Source organism: Rattus rattus, chromosome 12 (genome assembly GCF_011064425.1).
Source record: "Rattus rattus isolate New Zealand chromosome 12, Rrattus_CSIRO_v1, whole genome shotgun sequence".
Lineage (NCBI taxonomy): Eukaryota > Metazoa > Chordata > Mammalia > Rodentia > Muridae > Rattus > Rattus rattus.
The window spans coordinates 2,926,602-2,949,265 of NC_046165.1; the positions used below are offsets into that span (position 1 = coordinate 2,926,602).

General features: G+C 44.6%; 2 protein-coding genes across 3 annotated transcripts in view; one reads left to right on the forward strand and one right to left on the reverse strand.

Moving 5' to 3' along the window:
• Positions 1-22,664, reverse strand: part of Ubac2 (UBA domain containing 2) — a 148,976-nt gene that overhangs the window by 55,900 nt on the left and 70,412 nt on the right. The window lies entirely within an intron of this gene.
• Gpr183 (G protein-coupled receptor 183) lies at positions 13,393-16,054 on the forward strand. Its single transcript, XM_032918296.1, has one exon. It carries the CDS (start codon positions 13,493-13,495, stop codon positions 14,564-14,566), a length of 1,074 nt encoding a protein of 357 aa, XP_032774187.1. The 5' UTR covers positions 13,393-13,492; the 3' UTR covers positions 14,567-16,054.

Below are 22,664 nucleotides of genomic sequence, written 5' to 3' on the forward strand. Positions count from 1 at the left end.
AACATCAGGCGTCTCACGACTGCTTGCAAATCCAGCCCCAAACAATCACATGCCTTCTTCTGGCTTCTATGGGCACTCGCACACATTCACTTACACAGACACATTAGTTATGGGCACTCACACACATTCACTTACACAGACACATTAGTTATGGGCACTACACACACACATTCACTTACACAGACACATTAGTTATGGGCACTCACACGTATTCACTTACACAGACACATTAGTTATGGGCACTCACACACATTCACTTACACAGACACATTAGTTATGGGCACTCGCACACATTCACTTACACAGACACATTAGTTATGGGCACTCACACACATTCACTTACACAGACACACATTAGTTATGGGCACTCGCACACATTCACTTACAGACACATTAGTTATGGGCACTCACACACATTCACTTACACAGACACATTAGTTATGGGCACTCACACATATTCACTTACACAGACACATTAGTTATGGGCACTCGCACACATTCACTTAAACAGACACATTAGTTATGGGCACTCGCACACATTCACTTACACAGACACATTAGTTATGTGCACTCGCACACATTCACTTACACAGACACATTAATTAAAATGATAAAAAGCAAATCTTAGAAAATAAGAAAACCCTGCTTTGTTAGACAGTTGCACTGGGTCCCCCTTGCCTTCTCGTCCTCCCCCACCACATCTGTGGTGTCTCAGCTCACAGGAGCTCTTCTCTTTACATTTATCAGCAAATGCAGCATAAAAATGATGTCATTAGATAGCCAGAAGCACAGCTCTTGCTTGAGGTCACAGTTCGCCATAACCTCTGCCCTCCCAGAAAATAAATGACAGTAATTTCAGTGCCCACAGCTTGTATCTTATCCAGCAAGAGAAGTGTAAAAAGTCCTTAGACACTAATCACTGTATCATTTCAAATGATGACTAAATAGGAGACCACATGTGGGAACAGTGCAAAGGCACACATTTTAAACCAGGACTATCTGGGTTGTTTTGCTGAAAATTTGTGTTGCTATTTCTATATACAAAAGGCGTCACAAAATACCATAATGTTATTAGTCACTGACCAGTTTTTCCCTTTTCCTTATTTTCTGACAACATCTGTTCTTTACACTGGTAACAATCATTCACAGTGACCTTTAACGTAGTGTCAACAGCTAACTTCTGGGAGCCTTATCTTAAGCAAAGAGCTTGAAGCACAGAAGAGAGAAAATCAGTTAGTAGATAACTGATTTATTCCTTTAGTACCATTACTAGTTACTGAGTTACACACTCAGGACCACACTTCAGAGAGCAAACAAAGAAAACACTTTACACAGATGCCACCTCACTTCTATGGGACACTGAGTTCACCAGTATAGCACAGCCCTGCTAAAGACGCCATTGTAACTTTCAACAACGAAGTGAGCCTAGTATTTTTACCTCACACCCAGCTATAGGAGCATCTTCAGGCTTCTGACTCTTCTTCATACACCTTAGACTACTTTATACCAAAGAAAGGGTGGCTCCACCAGGCTTGGTGGCATATCCTTTAATTCTGGTACTCAGAAGGCAGAGGCAGGTGGATCTCTATGAATCTAGGAACATCCATCTTGTCTAAAAAAAAGATGATGGATCCTACTTGCCATAAAACCTGCTTTAACTAGCTGGGTCTTCCAAAAGTATCCCACTAGGATGGTCTTTCCACAAACGGAAAATTGCTACTATGCGCCAATCCCATTTGCTTGTATGCAGTGCTAGGTTTAGAAGCCAGGGCCTGGCACTCGCTAATGCTCTTTGCACTTGGCCACATCCTGGGCCAATGGTGTCTAAAGGGAACTGATTCTAGGTTATTTATGCTAAGTTTACCTATCAAGTTGCAAAGTCTTTGCATCCTTGTCATCAGGTGACTTATCTTGGCTCTCACTTGCCTGTTTTTTTATACATAACAAGGTGCTTGCTCTTTGGTTTTCCTCTGCAAACCTTTGACAGTATAGCTGAAAGGCAATTTTACAGAACCCTGGGCCAAGAGGGTGCCCACCTCTGATAGGCTGCCAAGATGGCTAAGTGGGCAGTCACTTGTCACCAAGCCTTCAGTCCCTAAGATCCAGGTGGCAGGAGGAGACTCTGACCCTAAAAGTTGTTCTCTGATCTATGTACGCCCTGGTACACATGCTATAGGCACATGCGCAAGCACACTGACACACACATGCAAAAGAAATACATAAAATGTTATTTTGAAAACTTTTAAGGTCTCTGGGGGCATAAGGCTACAATTTCCTATCAACAAGACTCAATTCTCTCTATAGCATCCCTCAAAATCAACCAGTTTACCAAAGCGTTTTCTTTTTCTTTTAAAGCATATTCTATTTTAAACAAGGTAGAGCTGTCTGTGGGTTTGGCTTTAAAGTCTGCTCTAGCCCCCATCCTCTGACCCATCTTCTATTCCCCAGAATCAGGACAGTTGACAGAAGCAGTATAAGGCCCCACTCTGCAGGAAGGTGGGGCTGCAGTCCTGTGAGGCCTAAGCACTCTCTGTTCGTGCAACCACTGTCCTCCACCAGCCAGTCCCAGCACAAGTGAGTCCTGTCCTTCCAAAAGCAGCCCCCAGGTATGACAGGCCAGACCACAGGGGCATGGCTGACCTCCACCTCTCTGGCTTGCTCAGAGTACATATGCAATACAGTACCTGCTGGGTTCCAGGAGTGAGCCCAGAGCATCATGGGACCAGAACAGGTCTCTCTGGAACCACGCACACTGAAGCTGGACTCATCAGTAATGTGTCCCCCTCCTGTCCTTGATCTTCCCATGTCCACTGTCACTGAGCCAGTCAGTTGTCCTGGCCATTGAAAACATAACTAGCTTACATGCAAGGTTCTTCTCCCTCACCCCAGACACCCATCCTTAACACCACTGTTCAGATTCACCCCTGAAACCACGTTTCCAGGCCGACACCAGCATTAAACTTACACTTTTCCTCAACCTAAACGTTATATAAAATAGCAACATAAAGTCACCAGTAACTAAACTTATCTCTCCCCCCCCCTTTGAAGTTTATTGCTTCAAAATTTTTTAAGACTTAAATCTTTATGGAAAAAAATTTAAAAGTTCCATAGATATCAGCAGTTCACAAAGTCCAAGGGGCTTTTGAATAGTTTTTTTTAAAATCAGTATCAGAAGAAAAAAATCTCACTTCCCATTTGAAAAAAAAGCACATAGCATATGTGAGGTTAACTGATTATAACTATGCTCAGTCACAGGATGACAGGAAAAAGGCACCACCATAAAAGGACGCCTGCTCAGTCGCTCTTAAAGCAACATGCCCAGTTCAGCTGACTCCAGTCTGGGCAAACACGGACGGCCACCGCGGAGGCTCTAGCCACCCTCTGATATGTAAGTACCTGACATTCTTCTCTTTAAGTTAAGGAATACTTTGAAAACCTAAGTTTCAAGGTAAAAGTGTGGGAAAAGAATATATTAAATAACTGTCTGTAACAACTGGATGTTTAGATTTCCTCGGGGTTGCTGGCAGCCCAAAGTAGTTCCTGAGATAGAAGTAATGAATGAAACATGTTTTATAAATGTTTGTAGGACTCACAAGTAAACTCAGCAAACAACACCAATATTTCAGGGTTGTCTACTATGAAGAGAAAGGAACAGTGGTACTGAGATGAAGCATTCCTGAATTTGGATATAGTTTACATACATAACTATTTAGTCTATTTTTTAAAAATCCATTACATTTGACTACCTGCATACATTTATGTACAGAAGTGTTTTTGATAATAACTTTCCTCAGCAGCAGACTTCCCAGGGTAAGAGGCTTATTTTCTAAAGCACCACCTACAGAACAGTATTTTCTAGTTTGCAAAACTATTTTATCAACTCATCCTCCCCACCAGCGAAGATGATCGGTCAGTCTGGGCTCTGCTGCCTCAGAAGCAAAATCATTCTAAAGGCCAACTATTTTAAGTGAAAAATAAAATTTGTTATTTGGTTTCTATTATTAGGTGACCAATAATGCCAAATAAGCCTCCACATTTATAGTCTAAAAATTTTGGAAAAAAAAAAAAAAACCCTGCAAAACAAAGATTATATGTAGTGATTTAAAAACTCAATTTCCAGGGTAAGAGCAGAAGTTAAGAGAAATGCCTAACAGAATATAAACCATGAAGGGACTTCCTTTAAAGAAGACTGGGGATCGTAGGTGTGGTACTCTCTGCTAAGGGTGTCACCCAGAGTACAAGAGAATGTTAATGGTAAGAGAGGGCTTGGCTCAGTCCTTAAACTCAGGTTCCATTATTTAGAACTGCCCGGCCCCATGCAAGTTGCTGAAGGTTTCTGGCTTTGGCCACTTCATTTGTGAAGTGTGGAGAAATGTTTCTGTCAAGTCCTTCCCGCACTGTCCCTCAGAGCGGGTGCTGGAGCACAGTGTGCCATTCCTACCCTGCCCACCAGCACACAGAAGGATAAGTCTAATAGGCGAGGCTTCCTTGCACTATCATTCAGTACAAATTATTTTCTTGAGCTTGTCTGAAGATGTCTGCTTTCTGTTACAGCATATGTAAAGACTCTGGGTGTGCTTTCTAGTATCTTAAAGTGTTTGTCTCTGGGGCTTAACGGTGCTTTGTGAACATAAAACTGCTAGGGCACACGGTTCCACAAAGCAGCCTCGCTCGCAGGCTTGTATGATACGTGGGTGGCTGTGGTAATAAGTTCTTTTATAAGCTTTTTGGCGGGCTTCCTGGAGTTAATTAGTGTCATGATCAGTCACCTAGCAGAGTAAATTCTGTGACAACTGAGCTCACTCTAGGACTTCCAAGCATGCATGGTAGACTCTTACTAGAGAGCTACTCTAGGTCTACAGCAGTCTGTGGTATACAATGTACATGCAAGGTTCCTAATCCTGACCTGAAGACACCAAGAAATGAAAGCATTTACAGGGAGACCCTTCTCTTTGTCATACATAGAGGTATGGTACTAGAGGTGGGCAATGTCCTCCCGTCTGGCCTGGGCTGTTTGTGCCATCTTGGCCAAGGTACAAGACTAGTTCGCACATGCAGAATCTTTTGCATGCTGTGAAGGGAGAAACTCGGTGTTCAGTAGTCCAATAAGGGTAGACAGCATATTGTCAGATATCCATTTAACTCTAAAAACAGGACACAGGTAACTTAGCAGCATAAAGTTTTGCTGGGCTTCGATTTCTCTTCAGTTGAAATAGCAGTCAAAATGTGTTGTTGCTGAAATACTGTTAAAAACAGTAAACTCATTTATAAAATCTTTACTTAGTGGACATGGTGGTACACTCCTTCATGGGAGGTAGAGGCAGGAAGATCAGGAGCTCAAGATCAGCCTCCACTCATATAGTAGTGAGTTTGAGGCTAGCCAGGAGCACGGGAGACCCTATCTTAAAAACAAAACAAACCCAAAATACTCAACTCTCCTTTATCCACCTTAAAACATGCTATGCATTAATGATTGCCCCATTTAAGTCTACCTAGCCTCCTCCTCGTTTCTCAGACACACATGAGCAGGTATATGTCAAAAGCACTGAAGTACCTTCCTGTTTTCACTTGTCTTCCACACACTTCTACTATCTCTGCCTTGGAAACAGGAACCGAGGATAGATAATGCGTCCTGTACTGAATGTGATTTTTCTGGCGGCAAAGAGCCGAGTTTAGACTTGGTAGCTCCAGCTGTGACTTTGGCTTTGGTGAGACCCAAGGCCGGGTCTGCTGAGGAGCCATTACTACCTTCATGCTGCTGTCTCTGGACAGAGAGAAGGACGTGTGAGCTGAGCTCTGGCCATTCTTTCCATCTTTGCGGGTGGGGGGTGTAAAAACTGTCCTCACACCCACACTCTCGGAACTTCCCAGGAGTGACACAAAGCCACAACCTCCACAATACTTCGCCTTCCTGGGATGGAGTGAGAGAGGAAGGGGGAGTAAAGGTCAGGAAGCTCCCTTGGGCACCTGATTTCCATCGAAGTTTGGGTGGAAAGCCATGTTAATGAGGCAGGGAGGGAAGGGAGTCACAGATTTCTAAGTGAAAAATCTAAAACTCAAACAGAAAGAGGCATTGGTCTGGCTGGAGCCAGGGGCTACAGACAACCAAGACAGCTAGTGACCCAGAGGAAGAGAGTAGAAACATGCTACAAGAGACAGGTGCTGCTGAGCTCTCAGCCTGCCCTCGGCCTCTGAGCACCAGCTAAGGGGCTCTCAAGGGAAAAGGCCATCAGGTCACTGCAGAGGAGAGGAGGGGAAGGACTGCAGACAGCAGCGTCACAGACAGGCAGATAAGGACACAGAAGGGGGGGGTGCGGGGCATAGGGCAGAGTTAGGGGCTGCAAGAAAAACCCATTGGCTGGGGAAGGACAGAGTCCTGACTTCCCATGTGATCTTGAAGCATTCTGAGAAAATGACTCAACTCACCCTCAATTCAGCATAGCCACAAAACAAGTAGGCTTAACTTAAAGGCTGAAACTCCCTTCAACTGGAAGGGTACAAAGTGTGGACTATTTCTAGAAGCGCCCTAAGAGGAAGAGTATCAGGTACATATTCCTCCATACAGGGACCTTTTACTATGAAGCCAGTGATCCCTCACATACAATCCCACAAATTTGCCTTCCTTGTGTGGAATGAGTGTGATAGTGGCCTCCTTTTAACTCTTACAGTAAGGTACACATGACATCATTACTTTTGATAAAGCCATACAAGGAGTAATTACTGAAAAGTGACAGAAAAGTATCTGCAATATGTCCAGCTTCAAACGTGAGAGAGTTTTCACCCGTCCGCGCCCTCCCAGACACCACACACTTTCCATTAGCTCCAACAGGTAGCTCTCCAGTGCAGCTGGTCTTCACTGAGCACCACTGAGTCAGGCACCTTGAGAGGCACTGAGGGCGAACTGTAGACTGCTGTGTGAAGAGTTCCCTGTGCTACCTGGGATCTTCCCAGACCTGAAAGGTGGCTGCAGGTGGACTATGTCATGGGCTCAACTGCAGTGTCACAAAGCTCATATCTGTGGCTCCTTGACTCATCACATTTCCAACATCCAGATGCATTTAGTGAGCTTCCCTCAAAAGGCTGACAATGGCCAACTGCACCCTGAATAAAAGCACCTCAGTCTATTCAGTTTAGGGGAAGGAGACAAGAGAAAAGGAGACAGCAGTGGACAGACACACAGCTATCAGAACTGACCCATGGTAAAGAATCCACTGAATAATGTATTTCCTCAACTGGGTCACTGTGGCATGTCCTAACCATTGACAGCACGTGGGAATGGACAAGCCGACCAATGGAGTCAGCTATTCCTTTGGTAGGCTGGACTTCACTTGTCACCTGCCCATTTTACAGCAAACAGTACACACAGCAGCTGTCCAGTCAACTACAGTGAAGCGGGAACAAACGGTGACCTAGTGCTGCTGGTGTTGACACTGGGCTAACTCAGATGCTGCTGTTTAAAGAGGAACAAAGCAGCTCTGTCCACGCACTTGACAAATGCTAGCTAATGAGAGATAGGGAGTAAGGGTGACTTCTCCCTCAGGCTTGTTTCAAGGGCCTCGAACCAGCCTCAGTTACTTCTGAGCTGCTCCCCTCCCTCAGAGGACAATGCCCTTGGTATTCAGTCACCATGTGAGCTCTTCCCTTTGCTTTTCCACTCATTTTATTTTCCCCAACTCTAAGCATTTTCCCACAACCTTATCTTTCCTCGAGAACATATCAAAAAGGAAGAGTTGGATTAACTGTAACCAACAACACCCCCAGAACTCCTCCCTGGGCTTCCATGCTCTTAGCTGTTCTTCTGGCTGTTCTTCAAAGCACAGCTTCCTCTTTGGCACACACAGGGCAGGTCACCCCTCTGCCCAAGGCAGATCTCAATACAACCCCATCTTGAGGTTACACCCAACCAGCTCAAAACATTATCAACCCTGAAGAAAACAGAGTCTCCCTTTTTTATTTAAGGCATCAACGAGTCTCAGAATAAATGTTAGAGATAATGGTGACACTTCAAAAACCTTAAAGGCCCAAAGCTATTTTATTTGTATGAACCAAACCTTTGATCACTATGAAGGTTTTGTTCTGTTTCTGTCAAATGAATGAGACTAACGGCAGTCTCTGTAGCCTTAAAAACTCACACAGACTTGTGCATGGGTTCTTCAGTAAGTTTTTCTGCGTATAAATTATATCAGAGCTCAGGCAAGTTTAGGGGGACTTTTTTCCTCTCCTTTTTGTGACAAGAGAAAAACTGTCACTTCATGTCGACATGTCTGGTTGTGTAAGGATGAAATGATAACATCTCAAGAGATACTGGCAACTCTATAGGCAAGGAAATAAATTTTACAAATGTGCATGCGCACAAACCATACACACAACACACACACACACACACACACACACACACACACACACACACACACACACACACACACCTTTCAAGAATGTCAGGGAAAGACGTAGAAAGGAATCTAACATTTATTCTGAGAATTGTTGATGCCTTAAATAAAAAAGGGAGACAAAGTTAAGATGACAGGAAAGCTGAAGGATCAATGTTACATTACAGACACAGAACAGACTCTCTCTCTGCAGCTTAGCAGGAAAACCAGAGAACGGCAAGATGGCTTCCAGGGGAGTGGGAGTTTGGGAGTAGACCATACTGTGTTATTCTTGCATATTTTCAGTGGTTTTAGGCTACATATGCTAGATCCTAGGAATGCAGAAACAATACCTTGTTTATATTTAAGGGTCTAGTTGAAGGATAGACACACAATGTCAGGATGCCCTGTTCTTCATGAAGGTCAACCCTGAAGAACAATTCCATTTCATGCAGCCCAGTTACTGTCCGTGCTCTTGGGGAAAGATGTCAGCATCTTGATTCCTGTCCCTTAGTGTGGAGAGTGCAGAGTCAAGTGTACAATGTCAGCAAAAGCACTGCACTGGAACTTTAATTGTTAAAAATATTAGTGTTCTAAGGGAAACAGATTTAAGACACATTCCGTGGGCTTTTCCCTATGTAATATGTTCACTGACACATTACAGTACTTTCAGGTTTAACTCAGGGACACACGTGTATATAGGTATATTTATATGTGTGCTCACATACATATTCTAAACATGTCCGAAGCTGTTGCCTAGAAATAATTAAAATGAGAAAGAATTAAAATGCATTCAAAAATGTGAGTTGTACTTTGAATGGTTAAAAGGAGAAACTGAGATCCACACAGGCACACTGGATACAAGCAAACAGGACAGTGGCATGTGTCTGAAGGAACACAACTGGCAGTGCTGCGCCAGGACCTCACAGAGCCACACAGCATTCCCCACACTGTCTATCTTTTCAGTTCTAGACCCTTCGTTTCTGTACTCCCAGGTTCTAACATGCAGATAAAACCACTAAAAGTACTGTTTGCTCAAAGTATGAAGCTAACTCAAGCCTCATGAGAGAAATCCAGAAGACGGTTAAAGGAAAGAACAAATTCTAACTCTGAGGGCATATAATAAATTAAGATTAGTTGCCTTAAGAACTGGGTAACAGCAACCAAGGATGTAAAAGGACTTTCCTCTCAATGTGGAGATAATAAAATGTACTGAAATGACAGCATTGAGAACACAGGGAAGCCAGAAACAGGAACTGAGGAAAATGTAGAATCAATCCCCACAAGTTGCTAAGTATCAAAAGGAACATATTTTCAAACCATCTCCATCTGCTTTACCAAGGCCACTTTCTGACCTACCCTGCTTACATGTCCATACTCTAAAAGTGCTGCCTTCGGCTGGCTCTGGCCCCACAGCAGTCAGTTCAGATCCCTGTCCCAGCCTCCCCTGAGACTGGTTTCCCCTGCTCTTGGGAAGGTTGCCCCATCTACCACGGGGAAGCTAACCACATATGTCCTGCTGTCTGTACTTTGAAACCACAATCTCTCAGTTCTTTAAGGCTCATGAGACAGCTGCTCTTGCAAAGGACTGGCGGGAACACCATAGAGAAGGACCCGACATGATCTTTAACTTCTCAGGCCCATATGAGGTCCTTACCAGACACAGTTTAAAGGAAGGTAGGCAGAGTAAGCAAGTACACAAATGCCAATAGGCTGTGAAGGACGCTGGGTGATGAGGCTCTTGCAAGAAGAGCAAACTAGCACTTCTTCCTCCAATTAGCAAAATCATTACTTCAATCAATCTACATTCAGTGTCTGACTTTGGGCTGAGTGGATAGAAGCCCCCACTCACTCGTGCAGTATTGTCTGTTGGCACATTAATATCCAAGCAGGCATCTTTCTGTGTGCTTCTCTGCACACGTGGTTGTGTTCACTTTCCCTCAGAAATCATGCCATCAGCTTTCCTTAACATACTTCCAGTCAAGAAACAGTCTTGTTTTGCCACTTTCACACGCCACAGCACGGCTGAACTGTTCAACGCCCTCCAAGTCATCGACTGAACGAATCTGAGCTGTTCACACATTTGCATCTTCCTGTTGCAGTCAGCACTGGGTGGAACACTCCCGTACCTGAGCTATTTGAAGCCACTCCCATTTTTAGCTGGACCAGATGCTAAGACACAGTTCAGACTCACTCAGGCATCATCTGCAGGCTGACACACAGCAGCAGGCCGTCCCTCTCTCATGTTGAGGTGGCTCTCCTAACCTTTACAGTAGTGATAACATGGTGATTCTGCAGCTACACACACACACACACACACACACACACACACACACACACACACACACACACACTAATGACTGAGGTCACATTTCATGAGCTTGCTATGAAAAACTCCTCAAAAGTGGAAAGTGAGATATTCAGGAGGAAAGTTTCTCACAGAAGCTGGAAAAGTATTTGTCAGAGTTGTTGGCACCTGCTCCTCAGTGCCAAGGTTTATCTAAAGCTGCACTCGCCCCATGTCTACCCTTGCCTCCTGAACACAACAGCGGAAGGCAGGCCTTCAGTAAGTGGCAGTCTCCCTGCATTTTTTCATTTCATTAATTTCACAACTGACTTTTTATTTGTTTCTGATTCTGCTGGACAAATTGGGCTCCTCCCAAACTTAAGTGGCACAGCAAACATCTATTTTCAATCTTTCTTTTTATTTTAAGCATCTCAAAAATTTCTGATGTGGTATCTTCTTTAAGTCAAAGGTTTCTTATACACAGCTCTTTCATTTCTAAACTCACTCTTTGTTGCTTTGTCATTGGTTTCTAGTTTCTCTGTGCTGTCCTCAGGCTGTGTGGTTTGTTCAATACTGACTTTCTGGATGTCTTGAGCCTCCTCTGGGGACCTACGATGGTTGAGTTTGAAACATGCTTATGTCTTCAACACACATTCCACTAACTCTTAAATCATGTTGAGGAAATAAATCTTCAGTGCCTTTTATTTTCTTCTCTAGGATATTCAAAAACACATGATTGCCCACTACGATTATAGACTTACCTCAGAGATCTGGCTGCCTCTGCCCACCAAGTGCTGAGATCAAAGGCCTGCATCTTCACAGCCTGGTGACTATTCTTAACTTTGGCAGTAAAGCCAGATTCCTATTGGCATCAAAGTTGCCTTCATTTCCTTTTATTTCTGATTGCAGGCCACCCTGTCATCAGGACTTAGGTGATATTCATCTCCCACAGCTTTATTCTGAATCTTTCTCAATTGAATTTAAATTACATTTTCTTTTCTCTCTCTTTTTTTTTTTTTTAAAGCTTTATTTTATTTATATGAGTGCACTGTCGCTGTCTTCAGACACCAGAAGAGGGCATCAGATCCCATTACAGATGGTTGTGAGCCACCATGTGGCTGTTGGGAATTGAACTCAGGACCTCTAGAAGAGCAGTCAGTGCTCTTAACTGCTGAGCCATCTCTCCAGCCCCCAAATTACATTTTCTTTAAGCAACACACAACCAGATTTAAAAACAACCACCAACAACAACAACAACAACCGCCTTCCACACGGGCAGTCTTCCATGTAACTGGAAGCTCAGCCCATTTCAGTCAGTGAGGACGTGCTTTCTACCTCCCTCATCTGACCTTCTGCTCTCCTTCCTCCCTCAGTGTGTCCTTCCCAGTCCACTTCCCTTCCAGTCTTCTCTGAGGCAGCAAGGCGCTTCCTCTCACTCGTTTGGTCTTGCTTTAGGCTTTATTTGTGTACTGTGAGGACTCGTCTGTCAACACCACACCACAGGCAGAGCCCAGCACCAGTGAGCATCCCTCGTCTCTGTCAGACGTGAACAGAGACCTGGTCGGCCGGCCGGTCATCTAGCTCCAGGCAGCAGCAGACACTGAAAGAACTCGCTCCACGTTACAGGGGAGGCTCGCAGTCTCCAGAGAAGCGGGTTTTCCTTTAGGATCCATCACCGACTTCATTGCTCAGCTTCTTCGCTCCACCACCATTCTCTCGCTCTTTCTTATATAAAATTTTACTGCCAGAATTTTTAGATTTCCAATTTGAAATTTGAAATTAGTGTTAGCATTATTTATGAGCAAGAAGGAACTTTAAATAATCAAATGTGCACCAAGGGAGTAGCTCCATAACTTATGCATTGACGCACGGATACTGATTCAACACTTAGGGAACTGGAGTGTCCACCAGATGCCTAATGAAATCCAGACAGTAAAAAAACAGTGACTACAGTGCAGCCGTGGAGGTTTGTTTACTACTAAAGCAAAGCACAAAACACCACATTACACGACTCTTATGGGTCTGTGTGCCTGACTTAGAATTGTATTTTTGAAGCAGCTTGACTGAGTCACACCACACACACTCAGTCTCGCACAGAAAGAGGTGTGCTACTGCTGAGGCAGACTCTAGGTCCCTTGAACCCGACTCCTGGCTTTTCTTCCATTTTGAGAAAGGGTCTCACCGAGATGGCCAAGCTGCCCTCAAACTTGTAATGCCCCTGCCTTAGCGCCCAGAGCAGCTGGTTACAGTTATACACCATACATTTACTTTTCTCCATTTTAGTTATGAATACTACTCCTTTTTCGTAAGAAAGCTTAACTTTCGGTTCCTGGCATGACCTAAGACTATTTCTCATATGTGTTAGGTTAGCACAGATCAGATACTGTGGCATGTTCATACTTCACTACATGTTTGACTGATTTCATTTCCTGGCAGTGATAGGCATTTTGGAAGAAAAGAAGAAAAAAAAAGCTCAACCTAAATTCGATTTAAAAGCCAGGTTTAATAATGCCTGTCTAAAATGCGGGGAACTTTACATGATTCTATTCTTAACCACACCATGATTCAGAAAAGGGGGGATTTCTGTCTGAAGTTGGTGAGCTCCCCGGGGTTACAAAACACACTTGACCTATTTAGAGGGTTCCATTTCCTTTGCCCGAGTTCTGCCAAAGCCACTAACTATAAAAGTAAACACAAATTTTATTCTCCGTTTATTCCAGAGGGAATTTGCACACTGAAAACTTTAAAGCAGATGTATGAGTGTACATTGCTGAGTTAAATAGTTAACTCCTTACTTGCTTCCCTTCCAGTAATTCTGACCACTGCGGATACAGAAATGGCTAACAATTTTACTACACCACTGGCAGCTTCTCACGGCAATAACTGTGATCTCTATGCACACCACAGCACGGCCAGGATATTAATGCCTCTGCATTACAGCCTGGTCTTCATCATTGGTCTGGTGGGAAACCTGTTGGCCTTAGTTGTCATTGTTCAAAACAGAAAGAAAATCAACTCAACCACTCTCTATTCAATGAACTTGGTGATTTCCGACATCCTGTTTACCACAGCTTTACCTACGCGGATAGTCTACTATGCCCTGGGTTTTGATTGGAGGATTGGTGATGCCCTGTGCCGGATAACTGCTCTGTTGTTCTACATCAACACGTATGCAGGTGTGAACTTCATGACTTGTTTGAGCATAGATAGATTCTTTGCCGTGGTGCACCCTCTGCGCTACAACAAGATTAAAAGAATTGAATATGCAAAGGGCATTTGTGTATTTGTCTGGATTTTGGTGTTTGCTCAAACACTGCCACTGCTCCTCAAACCCATGTCTAAGCAGGAGGCAGACAAGACTACTTGCATGGAATATCCAAATTTTGAAGGGACAGCATCTCTCCCGTGGATTCTGCTCGGAGCCTGCCTGCTGGGCTACGTGCTGCCTCTTGCCATCATCCTCCTGTGCTACTCTCAGATCTGCTGCAAACTCTTCAGGACTGCCAAGCAGAACCCACTGACCGAGAAATCTGGTGTGAACAAAAAGGCTCTCAACACCATCATCCTCATCATCGTTGTGTTCGTCCTGTGCTTCACACCCTACCACGTGGCCATCATTCAGCACATGGTAAAGACTCTCTACGCCCCCGGAGCCCTAGACTGTGGGGTGAGACACTCCTTCCAGATCTCTCTGCACTTCACGGTGTGCCTGATGAACTTCAACTGCTGCATGGACCCTTTCATATACTTCTTTGCATGTAAAGGGTACAAGAGAAAGGTCATGAAGATGCTCAAACGTCAAGTGAGTGTGTCAATCTCCAGTGCAGTGAGGTCAGCCCCTGAGGAGAACTCACGGGAAATGACGGAGTCACAGATGATGATCCACTCCAAGGCCTCCAATGGGAGGTAAAGGTGCTTGGGCCCTCACAGCACAGCAAGCTGCAGGGCAGGCGGGCTCTGCCTACCAACTGTTCTGCTCCCAACCAGGATGCCTTCCAGTCGTCCTCTCTGGGTGGATCACCCACTGCCACCTCACCAGCCAGCGCACTGACATCCAGACCAGACCAAGGAAACAGCAAAAGCAAGCTCTACTTCATAAACGAAACAGAATATACAAAGGAAGGCTATCGTAATACGTCTCCATGTAAAAAGAAATGCTGCGTGAAATTACCATTTCTTGCCAATAGCGTGGCAAAAGAAAGAAGACTGGTTGCACTGTATATTGCCAGTGTAAAAATGTTAATACTCTAATATATGTAACATATTTCCTAATTGACACCTTTCACTTTTAGATTTTGTTTCCTTAGTAATTTAGATTTTGTTTTGTTCTAAGACAACTGTTTTCAGAAACATTTTGTGAGATAAAAAACAGGGTCTAACGAGAATGTTAATAGCCACTGTCAGGAGTTCCAACTACAATTAACGGAAGGTAGATGTGAAGCGCGAAGGCGGAAATGTTGGTGATGACAGAGACGATGGAAGCACCGAGCCCTTCCCTGAGCAGCCAGGACACTGCCTGTGGACCATGCCCGGAAACACGACAGGGGCTTCCCATACAGGCATCGTGTGCTGGCCGTGTGCCACCTCCCTTTTAGGAACAGAACATATGCACACATGCCTTGTTTTCCTTGAGTCTCATGGGCACCTGGTACCTACACAGCTGTAGATTAGGTTATAAGAACTGGGGCAAAGAGGATTACAGTTATAATTGCCACATTTGCATAAATAAATCAAAAAGTAAGTGCACAAAATTGTGCATTTATAAATTAGTAGTTTTCAGGAATTTTTTCCTTTTTAAAAACCTTTTCTAAAATTTATGTTTGACTGCATGCAAGTCAGTATACCACATGTGAGCAGGGCCTGCAGAAGCCAGAAGAGGGTGTCAGATTCCCTGGGGCTAGAGTTACAGATGTCTGTATGCCATCATGGAGGTGCTGAATATCAAACATGGATCCTCCGGAAGAACAGCTAGTACTCTTAACCACTGGGCCATCTCTAAAGAGTCCCCTTTTCCCCCTTTGAGACAGAATCTAGCCATGTCAGTCTAGCTGGCCTGGAATTCTCTATGTAGACAGGCTAGCCATAGACTGCTGTAAAAACCTCCTGCCCCCTAATGACGGAACTGCAGGTGTGCACCATGTCCTGCTGGGAGTCTCTGTAAGGTCACGCACCTGCTCATACAAGTACTTCACTATGTGCGGCATGGCCTTCCTAAGCTTCCAAGCACTGTTTGCCTGCTCAAACAGTACAGTATCTCACTTGGCAAGGATACCAATTTAGATGACAGGGAAAAAATAAAACACTATACCATAAGCTATAATTTCAATTTTTACTGAGCTGTATGCCCAGGAAATATTTCATTTTAGTAAAATTAAGCTGATTTGTCTTTTGAGATAAAGTCTCATTGTACAGTCCACGGCTGACCTTGACTGTAACTCACTTTGTGTCCCAGGCAAATATTTAACTAAAGGTCTTCCTCAGGCACATACTTGTAAGCCCAACACTTGGGAGGCTAAGGCAGGAAAACTGCTGAGAGTCGGAGGCCAGCCTGCACTAGGGTTACATACATATTACAGCAAGCCCTACTTCAAACAGAAAAATACGATGTCCTGTGTTGCATTACACCTGTGTTAGCCTCCTGAGTGCTGAGGTCACAGGTGTGTGCATTACACCTGTGTTAGCCTCCTGAGTGCTGAGGTCACAGGTGTGTGCATTACACCTGTGTTAGCCTCCTGAGTGCTGAGGTCACAGGTGTGTGCATTACACCTGTGTTAGCCTCCTGAGTGCTGAGGTCACAGGTGTGTGCATTACACCTGTGTTAGCCTCCTGAGTGCTGAGTCACAGGTGTGTGCATTACACCAGCCTGCAGTAATCTTAATACTCACTACTGTGACTTTAATGAGTGCACTAAGAGCTGAATTATGTTAATTCCGCAGAATTAAAGCCACTAACAACATGTGGTTGGTCTGATGGAGGAGGTGCAAGTTTGGATCTTGATACCTTTTCCTTACCCCATGTATGAACTTCCCAAGTGAGGGCAGAAGGAACAAAATACTACACCCTGTCAGGGTGGCACACAATCGCCTAAGCCGGATCTCTACAAGAGACCACTAGAGGAAATCAGAAACAGGTCCCTTCCTTTCCCAGCCCTAGTCCCATAGCTCCACGACCACACCGGAGCGCAGATCATCACATACACCAACTTGCTGCCTCACCACTGATGACCATGCTCGTCAGGCCAAGTCTGCGATCCTGCGAACCAGAGAGTGTGTGCTATTAGAGTTTACAGGAGTAGGACATACTTGTGTGTTAAGCTTTCCCGTCTTCTCCTCCCATCTTACCAGAGGTACGTGACTCTAGCTTGTCATCTGACAAACTGGCAAAGTCATGACCAGTGAGCCTATCTTCAACTACTAAATGTTTCAATTCTACGGGTCCAGTCCAACCGGCCCTCAGCTCTCCACTCACGACACTCAGTGCTTATCTCCATTGCCAGGCAGAAGCTCACACCAGAGCTGGCCATGCATGCCCTACTCACCTCTGCTTCAGAGAGCTTTCCTCCCCCTCCTCCTTCCCCTTCTCCTCTTCTTCCTCCTCCCCACCTCCTCCTCCTTCCCCTCCTCCCACTCCTTCTCCTCTTCTTCCTCCTTCTCCTCCTCCTCCTCCTTTAACAATGATAGAACAGAAAACTATAAAAAACTCATCTAGGAAAATGGGTAGCTATTCACCTAATCCAATTCCTCTTTTATAATCTCATTTTTATTTCTAAAAGGATCATTCAGTTAATTTAAAAATTCTCAAAGCTACTCAGTTTACAATCTGTTAAATGTGGGACTAGAGAGATGACTTAGTGGTTAAGGGCACTGGCTGCTCTTCTAGAGGACCCAGGTTCAATCCCCAACACATACACAACTGCTTACAACTGTCTGTAACACACACACACACACACACACACACACACACACACATACACACAATCTTTTAAATGCATCAACATTTAAGTGACGGTCAGGACAGTAAATACCAGATAAAAGCAACACTGGCTATAGTTTGAAGAGCTCAGAACTTTCTACAGTAAACTGCATTTACTTAAACATTCTTGATTTACACAATTCTGTGAATATGATGAGCAGATAGGCTTGTTCACACTAAGTCCAGAAAAGGAAACTGGCCAATCAGAGGCAAGATGGTGAGGATAGCCTTAATTCCACTGACTAGCCACGAAGCCACTGATCATGTAGACATAAAGGCATGAGAGGCTTTACTACCGTGTTAGGTCAGCAAACTACAAAACTCTTTTATAGGGCAAACCGCTCAACTCCAGGCAGGTTACTGAGGTAGTTTGCAGGGTGTGCGCTGCATGAAGACCTAGGTTTTGTGCACACAAAACCTGGCACAGTGGAAGCACAAAGAAAGGTTTCAATCACTTAATTGAACAGCACATGCTTTTCATAATCATTAATACTGTGGTGCCCACTGAAATCTCTGAGTTCTTATTTCTCAGTGACAAGAACTTACTCGAATGACCAATGATATACATATACATGTGCTAGGAGATCCTTCAGCTGTGTGCAGAACCAGAGCTCGTTAACCAACAACAAAGCTAGAGACAGAAGTATGACCGGTCTGCTTGGAAATAGTCTAGTATTTTAGGAGGCAAAAGTGGTGGTCCCAACAGCCAGGAAAGGCTGCATGCAACTTTGAAAAGGGACACACCAACCTTTAATTAGCCCTTAAAACTATCTATTTTGGTAACTTCTCAGCGTGCTGTAATTTGTTATTTTCCACAAAGCTTAAAAAAAAAAAATCTGCTGGTTGGGTGTTCAGATGAAGACTGAGAACAATAAGTGAGGGATGGCTGTCTTCTGGGCACGGGCTACATGAGGGTCCTACAGCTGACTGAAGCAAAGCCCACAACTAGAATGGCTGTGCGTCCTCATTCACCAGGTCCACCTCCAGAAGCACCCAATCAACCCACTCAGTCACTGCGTGCTACACTCCTCACTGCTGAGACCAGACACCAGGGCCACATGGAGGATGGAGCCAGGACACAAGTTCAACCTTCCGCCACTGCCTGCTGAACATGCTCACCAGGAACCACTGCAGTTCCTGTCTCTCACTAGGCCCCAGGCTTCCACTTCCTGTGGCTTTCTGTGCTAAGGACCTTCCTCCATCACCTTATCTGAACCTCACTCCATTTCCAAGAACAGTTTCTCTACAAACCCCATCTTTGCTATCCTCATCACCTGTACCTGATTCCCTTCCTCTGGTCCTCAGAGTTGCGTTCTCTCCTCTGCTAGCCCCTCAGAGTGCCACATCACCCCCTGTCCACGCTGACTGTTGCACAACTACATCACCGCTGCCTCTTCCACCTGGGCCCTCAGCTAGAGCCAGGAACTCTGGTTTCTTTAGGCGCCATGCAGAAAGCCAGACGTCTGCACCGATAGCCATCTAACCTACCAACTGCTGCATGGCAGACTGCACTAACAACTTGTCAGGCTCCTTCAGGTTCCAAGGAGGTTGGGGTAGGGGTGCAGCTGCTGGGACTCAAGCACACCAGGTAAATGCTCTACCACTGATGTACACCCTCAGCCTAAGTTTTAACTTACTAAACACCCCTGGCCTCCTCATTACAAAACTAACCTGCCCAAGGAAGTGGGGAACTTGCCCAGAGCCTCAGTCAGTCGGGAGTCAGCTCGAGCACTGGGTCCTCACACCCACACTACACTTTCTCCATAAACAAAGAGTCACATGTCCCTCAGACAGCCTTGTAAGAGACATTTCCAGTGCCTTTGCATGTGTGCCCTGTGGTGTGTGTGACTCCTGCTGGCCCATGAGCTCCGGTAAGGTGACCTGTCAATTCTGGCTTACGTATGAGACACAAGTGAGACTTGTTCTTCCAACCATTTCTACCTTGCCACAGAGACAGCCCCGAGTAAGGACAAGACTCCCACTTAGGCCTTACCTACCTGTGTTTAGACTTAAGCCCTGGGATTCCAGGTGCATTTGTTACTGCAACACAAGCTAGCCTAGTCTGATTAATTCAGTGTTTAACCTGCTTGGACAGAAGGAAAAAATACTAAAGGATGAGGACGCTGAAGTGTGGTCACTGTTCAGCTCTGGTGCACAAACATGCTCTTCCCTTAGGTTCATTCCCACTGGGCCATAATCCACTCTCCAAGACTGACAAGAAGTTCCCTATGGTCAAAAACATCAAAGTCTGAGTTCCTCTCCCACTCTCAAAGTCCTTCCGACCTAATTCCCCTGCACTGCTCAGAATGCACCTTCTGAGCCAACCTGCAGAGAAAACATCTGTGGTTCTCACTGGCTGTGTCATTCTGCTTCCTCTACACAGTTTAATTCTTACATCCAAATCATAGCCCTTCCTGATTCTTGTCTGATTGCTCCAAATCACCCAACTTCCTTTCTTCACCGTGTTTTACCTTTTCCAGTCTATGTCACATACTTGAACTCGAGGCACAGCGTTTTAAAACAAGGAAAATATCACGCTAGAGTGTAGACCTAAAGCTTCAGTTCTAGCCAGCTACTTGCAAACCTATCCAACTCTGTCCAGTACTGACTCAGTTCTGCATGTCAGTTTCCTGGTCAGTGACGGAGAGATGCTTACCTAATATGTAAGTCTGTCCAGCCATCATCTTCTAGTATATGAGCAATTATTAGTTCATTCTAATAACCACCAGCTAAAATGTTAAATGTTACTGGGGCTAAGACCCTGACCTTTACTGCTCCATTCTGGGAGGTTCTGGGAACAGCCCACTGAACACAGATAACACGCTGACTGCAGGTCACCACACTGTGGCTACAGGCTTTGCATTATAAAAGCTGACAGACGTGAAGCTTAGACTACTGCCTGTCATAACACCTTATGCAAAAACAGGTAATTAAAACACGCTCTGCATGAACTATTAATCATGCCAAACATACAGATCGGAAGGCCGAGTGACAAGGCTGGGTTTGCTTTCATTCCCTGAAGCCAGCGTAAGAACAGCTCTTATACTCCCTTCCACGTGTGGCAGGGGACATAACTGCTTCACATTTATTTCTGGCCACAAATTCAAACTCAAGAGAACCTCTGCAGACAGTAGTTGTCAGGAACTAGAGGACACATGTCAGGAAACACAAGACACCATTGAGTTCAATTCCAACTGTTTGTTTCCCTCAGAACACTGAAGCCCCTATCTTCACTGCTTGTCATTATTACTGCTTTTTTAGGTGTCCTGGCCTTTTCTTGTTAATAACGCAATCTCAAAGTCTTGCTTACACAAATAACCTAAAAGCCGCTCCCAGGCTGGGAATCACATTACTTTTTGTCCCACATGGGAACTACTATAGTCAATTCAAAACAAAAACTCGTAAGTTTTGGTTGGCTTTTATCTTTCCGTTTTCTCAGAGTGTGAGAAGATGTATTTCTGGGTTCTGTACTTGTAAGAATGACTTTTCCCATACAAGTTTTGAGCAGGGGGAGGGAGGGGAGAGAGAGCAGTCTATCAGAGTGAACCTCAGTAGAGACTACAAAAGGCAGAATCATCTTAAAAAGAGTAACATTCTCATGTGACCCTGAGAACAGCTCCACACCATGCCTCAGTCCTGGAGGGCACAGAAGAAAGGCAGATGAAAGCTGTCACCATGAAGGGGCATATGGTATATGCTGCCTCTCTTCCCTCCCTCAGTAGGTAAAGTCTGAGAAAGGCGATAGGAGTGGACTGGAAATTGTCTTGTCTAAAGCACAGCTGTGAAAACTCAGTTGAACCTACACACCTAACATGTGACAAGAAACTGAAGCAGTCCTCAGTCTGTCCCAGACGCCTCTAAAACACAGCACATGACTATTTCTGTCCTTATGCACAGAAGAGAATCCCAGACTGGTAAATCTGATGCAGACTCATGGTTAAGAGTCATTGCAGACCTTGGCATGCAGGATTTAGGAAACAAATAGAGGGAAAACAGGACAAATTCTCATTATCAACTTATTTGAAGTTGTATGGTGAACAAAGAACTAGTCAGGTACTATTCTCTCCATATGATTAACACTTTCTGTAATGAAATTCTGAACTACACTAAGTATAGTCTCTGACACTTTCCCACAGTTACTGTGACAACAAGAATGGAAGCTGAAACTTGGGGATAGTTGAAAAAGGAGAGAGAAGGAGAAAGGGAAGCAAACGGAGAAGGGAGAAAGAACGAGATCCAATCACTGAACTGCAGCAAACCAAATCATGTAAGAATACACAGTGACCACATTCACTCTAAGATCATAACAAATCTTCACTAAGTCCAGGAAGAGGTAGGTGATGGGGACAAAGTCAGTAGCAAAGAACAGGGTATATCAGAAATCCTCATGAGAATATGAACAGTCTCATTCAGTCTCTGTCTCTGTCTCTGTCTCTGTCTCTCTCTCTCTGTCTGTCTCTGTCTCTGTCTCTCTCTCTGTCTCTCTCTCTGTCTCTCTGTCTCTGTCTGTCTCTCTGTCTCTCCTGTCTGTCTCTGTCTCTCTGTCTCTGTCTCTCTCTGTCTCTGTCTCTGTCTCTCTCTCGATCTGGGCATACTGCTTTGCACACACATACATGTATGAAATAAAATATAACAGTGATATTCTTTGAAGGACTACTCTGTCAACCATGATTCAGTTACAGGGAATGGAAACCGCTCAAAGTACTTTGTATAGAAAAAGATTCAGTGCCCAGAACTGGGCTCTTATAAAGTTACTGGAAGAACTCCAAGGGGAGATCCAGGTGTGCTTCCAGAAATGGTCTTCTGAAACTACACATGAGAAACACCATGAATCACCAAGAGAACTGCTTGTTTCATCCTGCTGGGTCTGCTGAGCTGTATCAACAAAAGGCAGATCCTCTGTACTGGCTCTCCAGCTCATGCTGAACTCAAGAGCCACATGAGAAAGGTGAACCATACGTGACTCATGAACAAGACTGAGGCTCTCCACCAGCCTCCACGCACATGCCTGAATACATACACATGTGGGGACACAG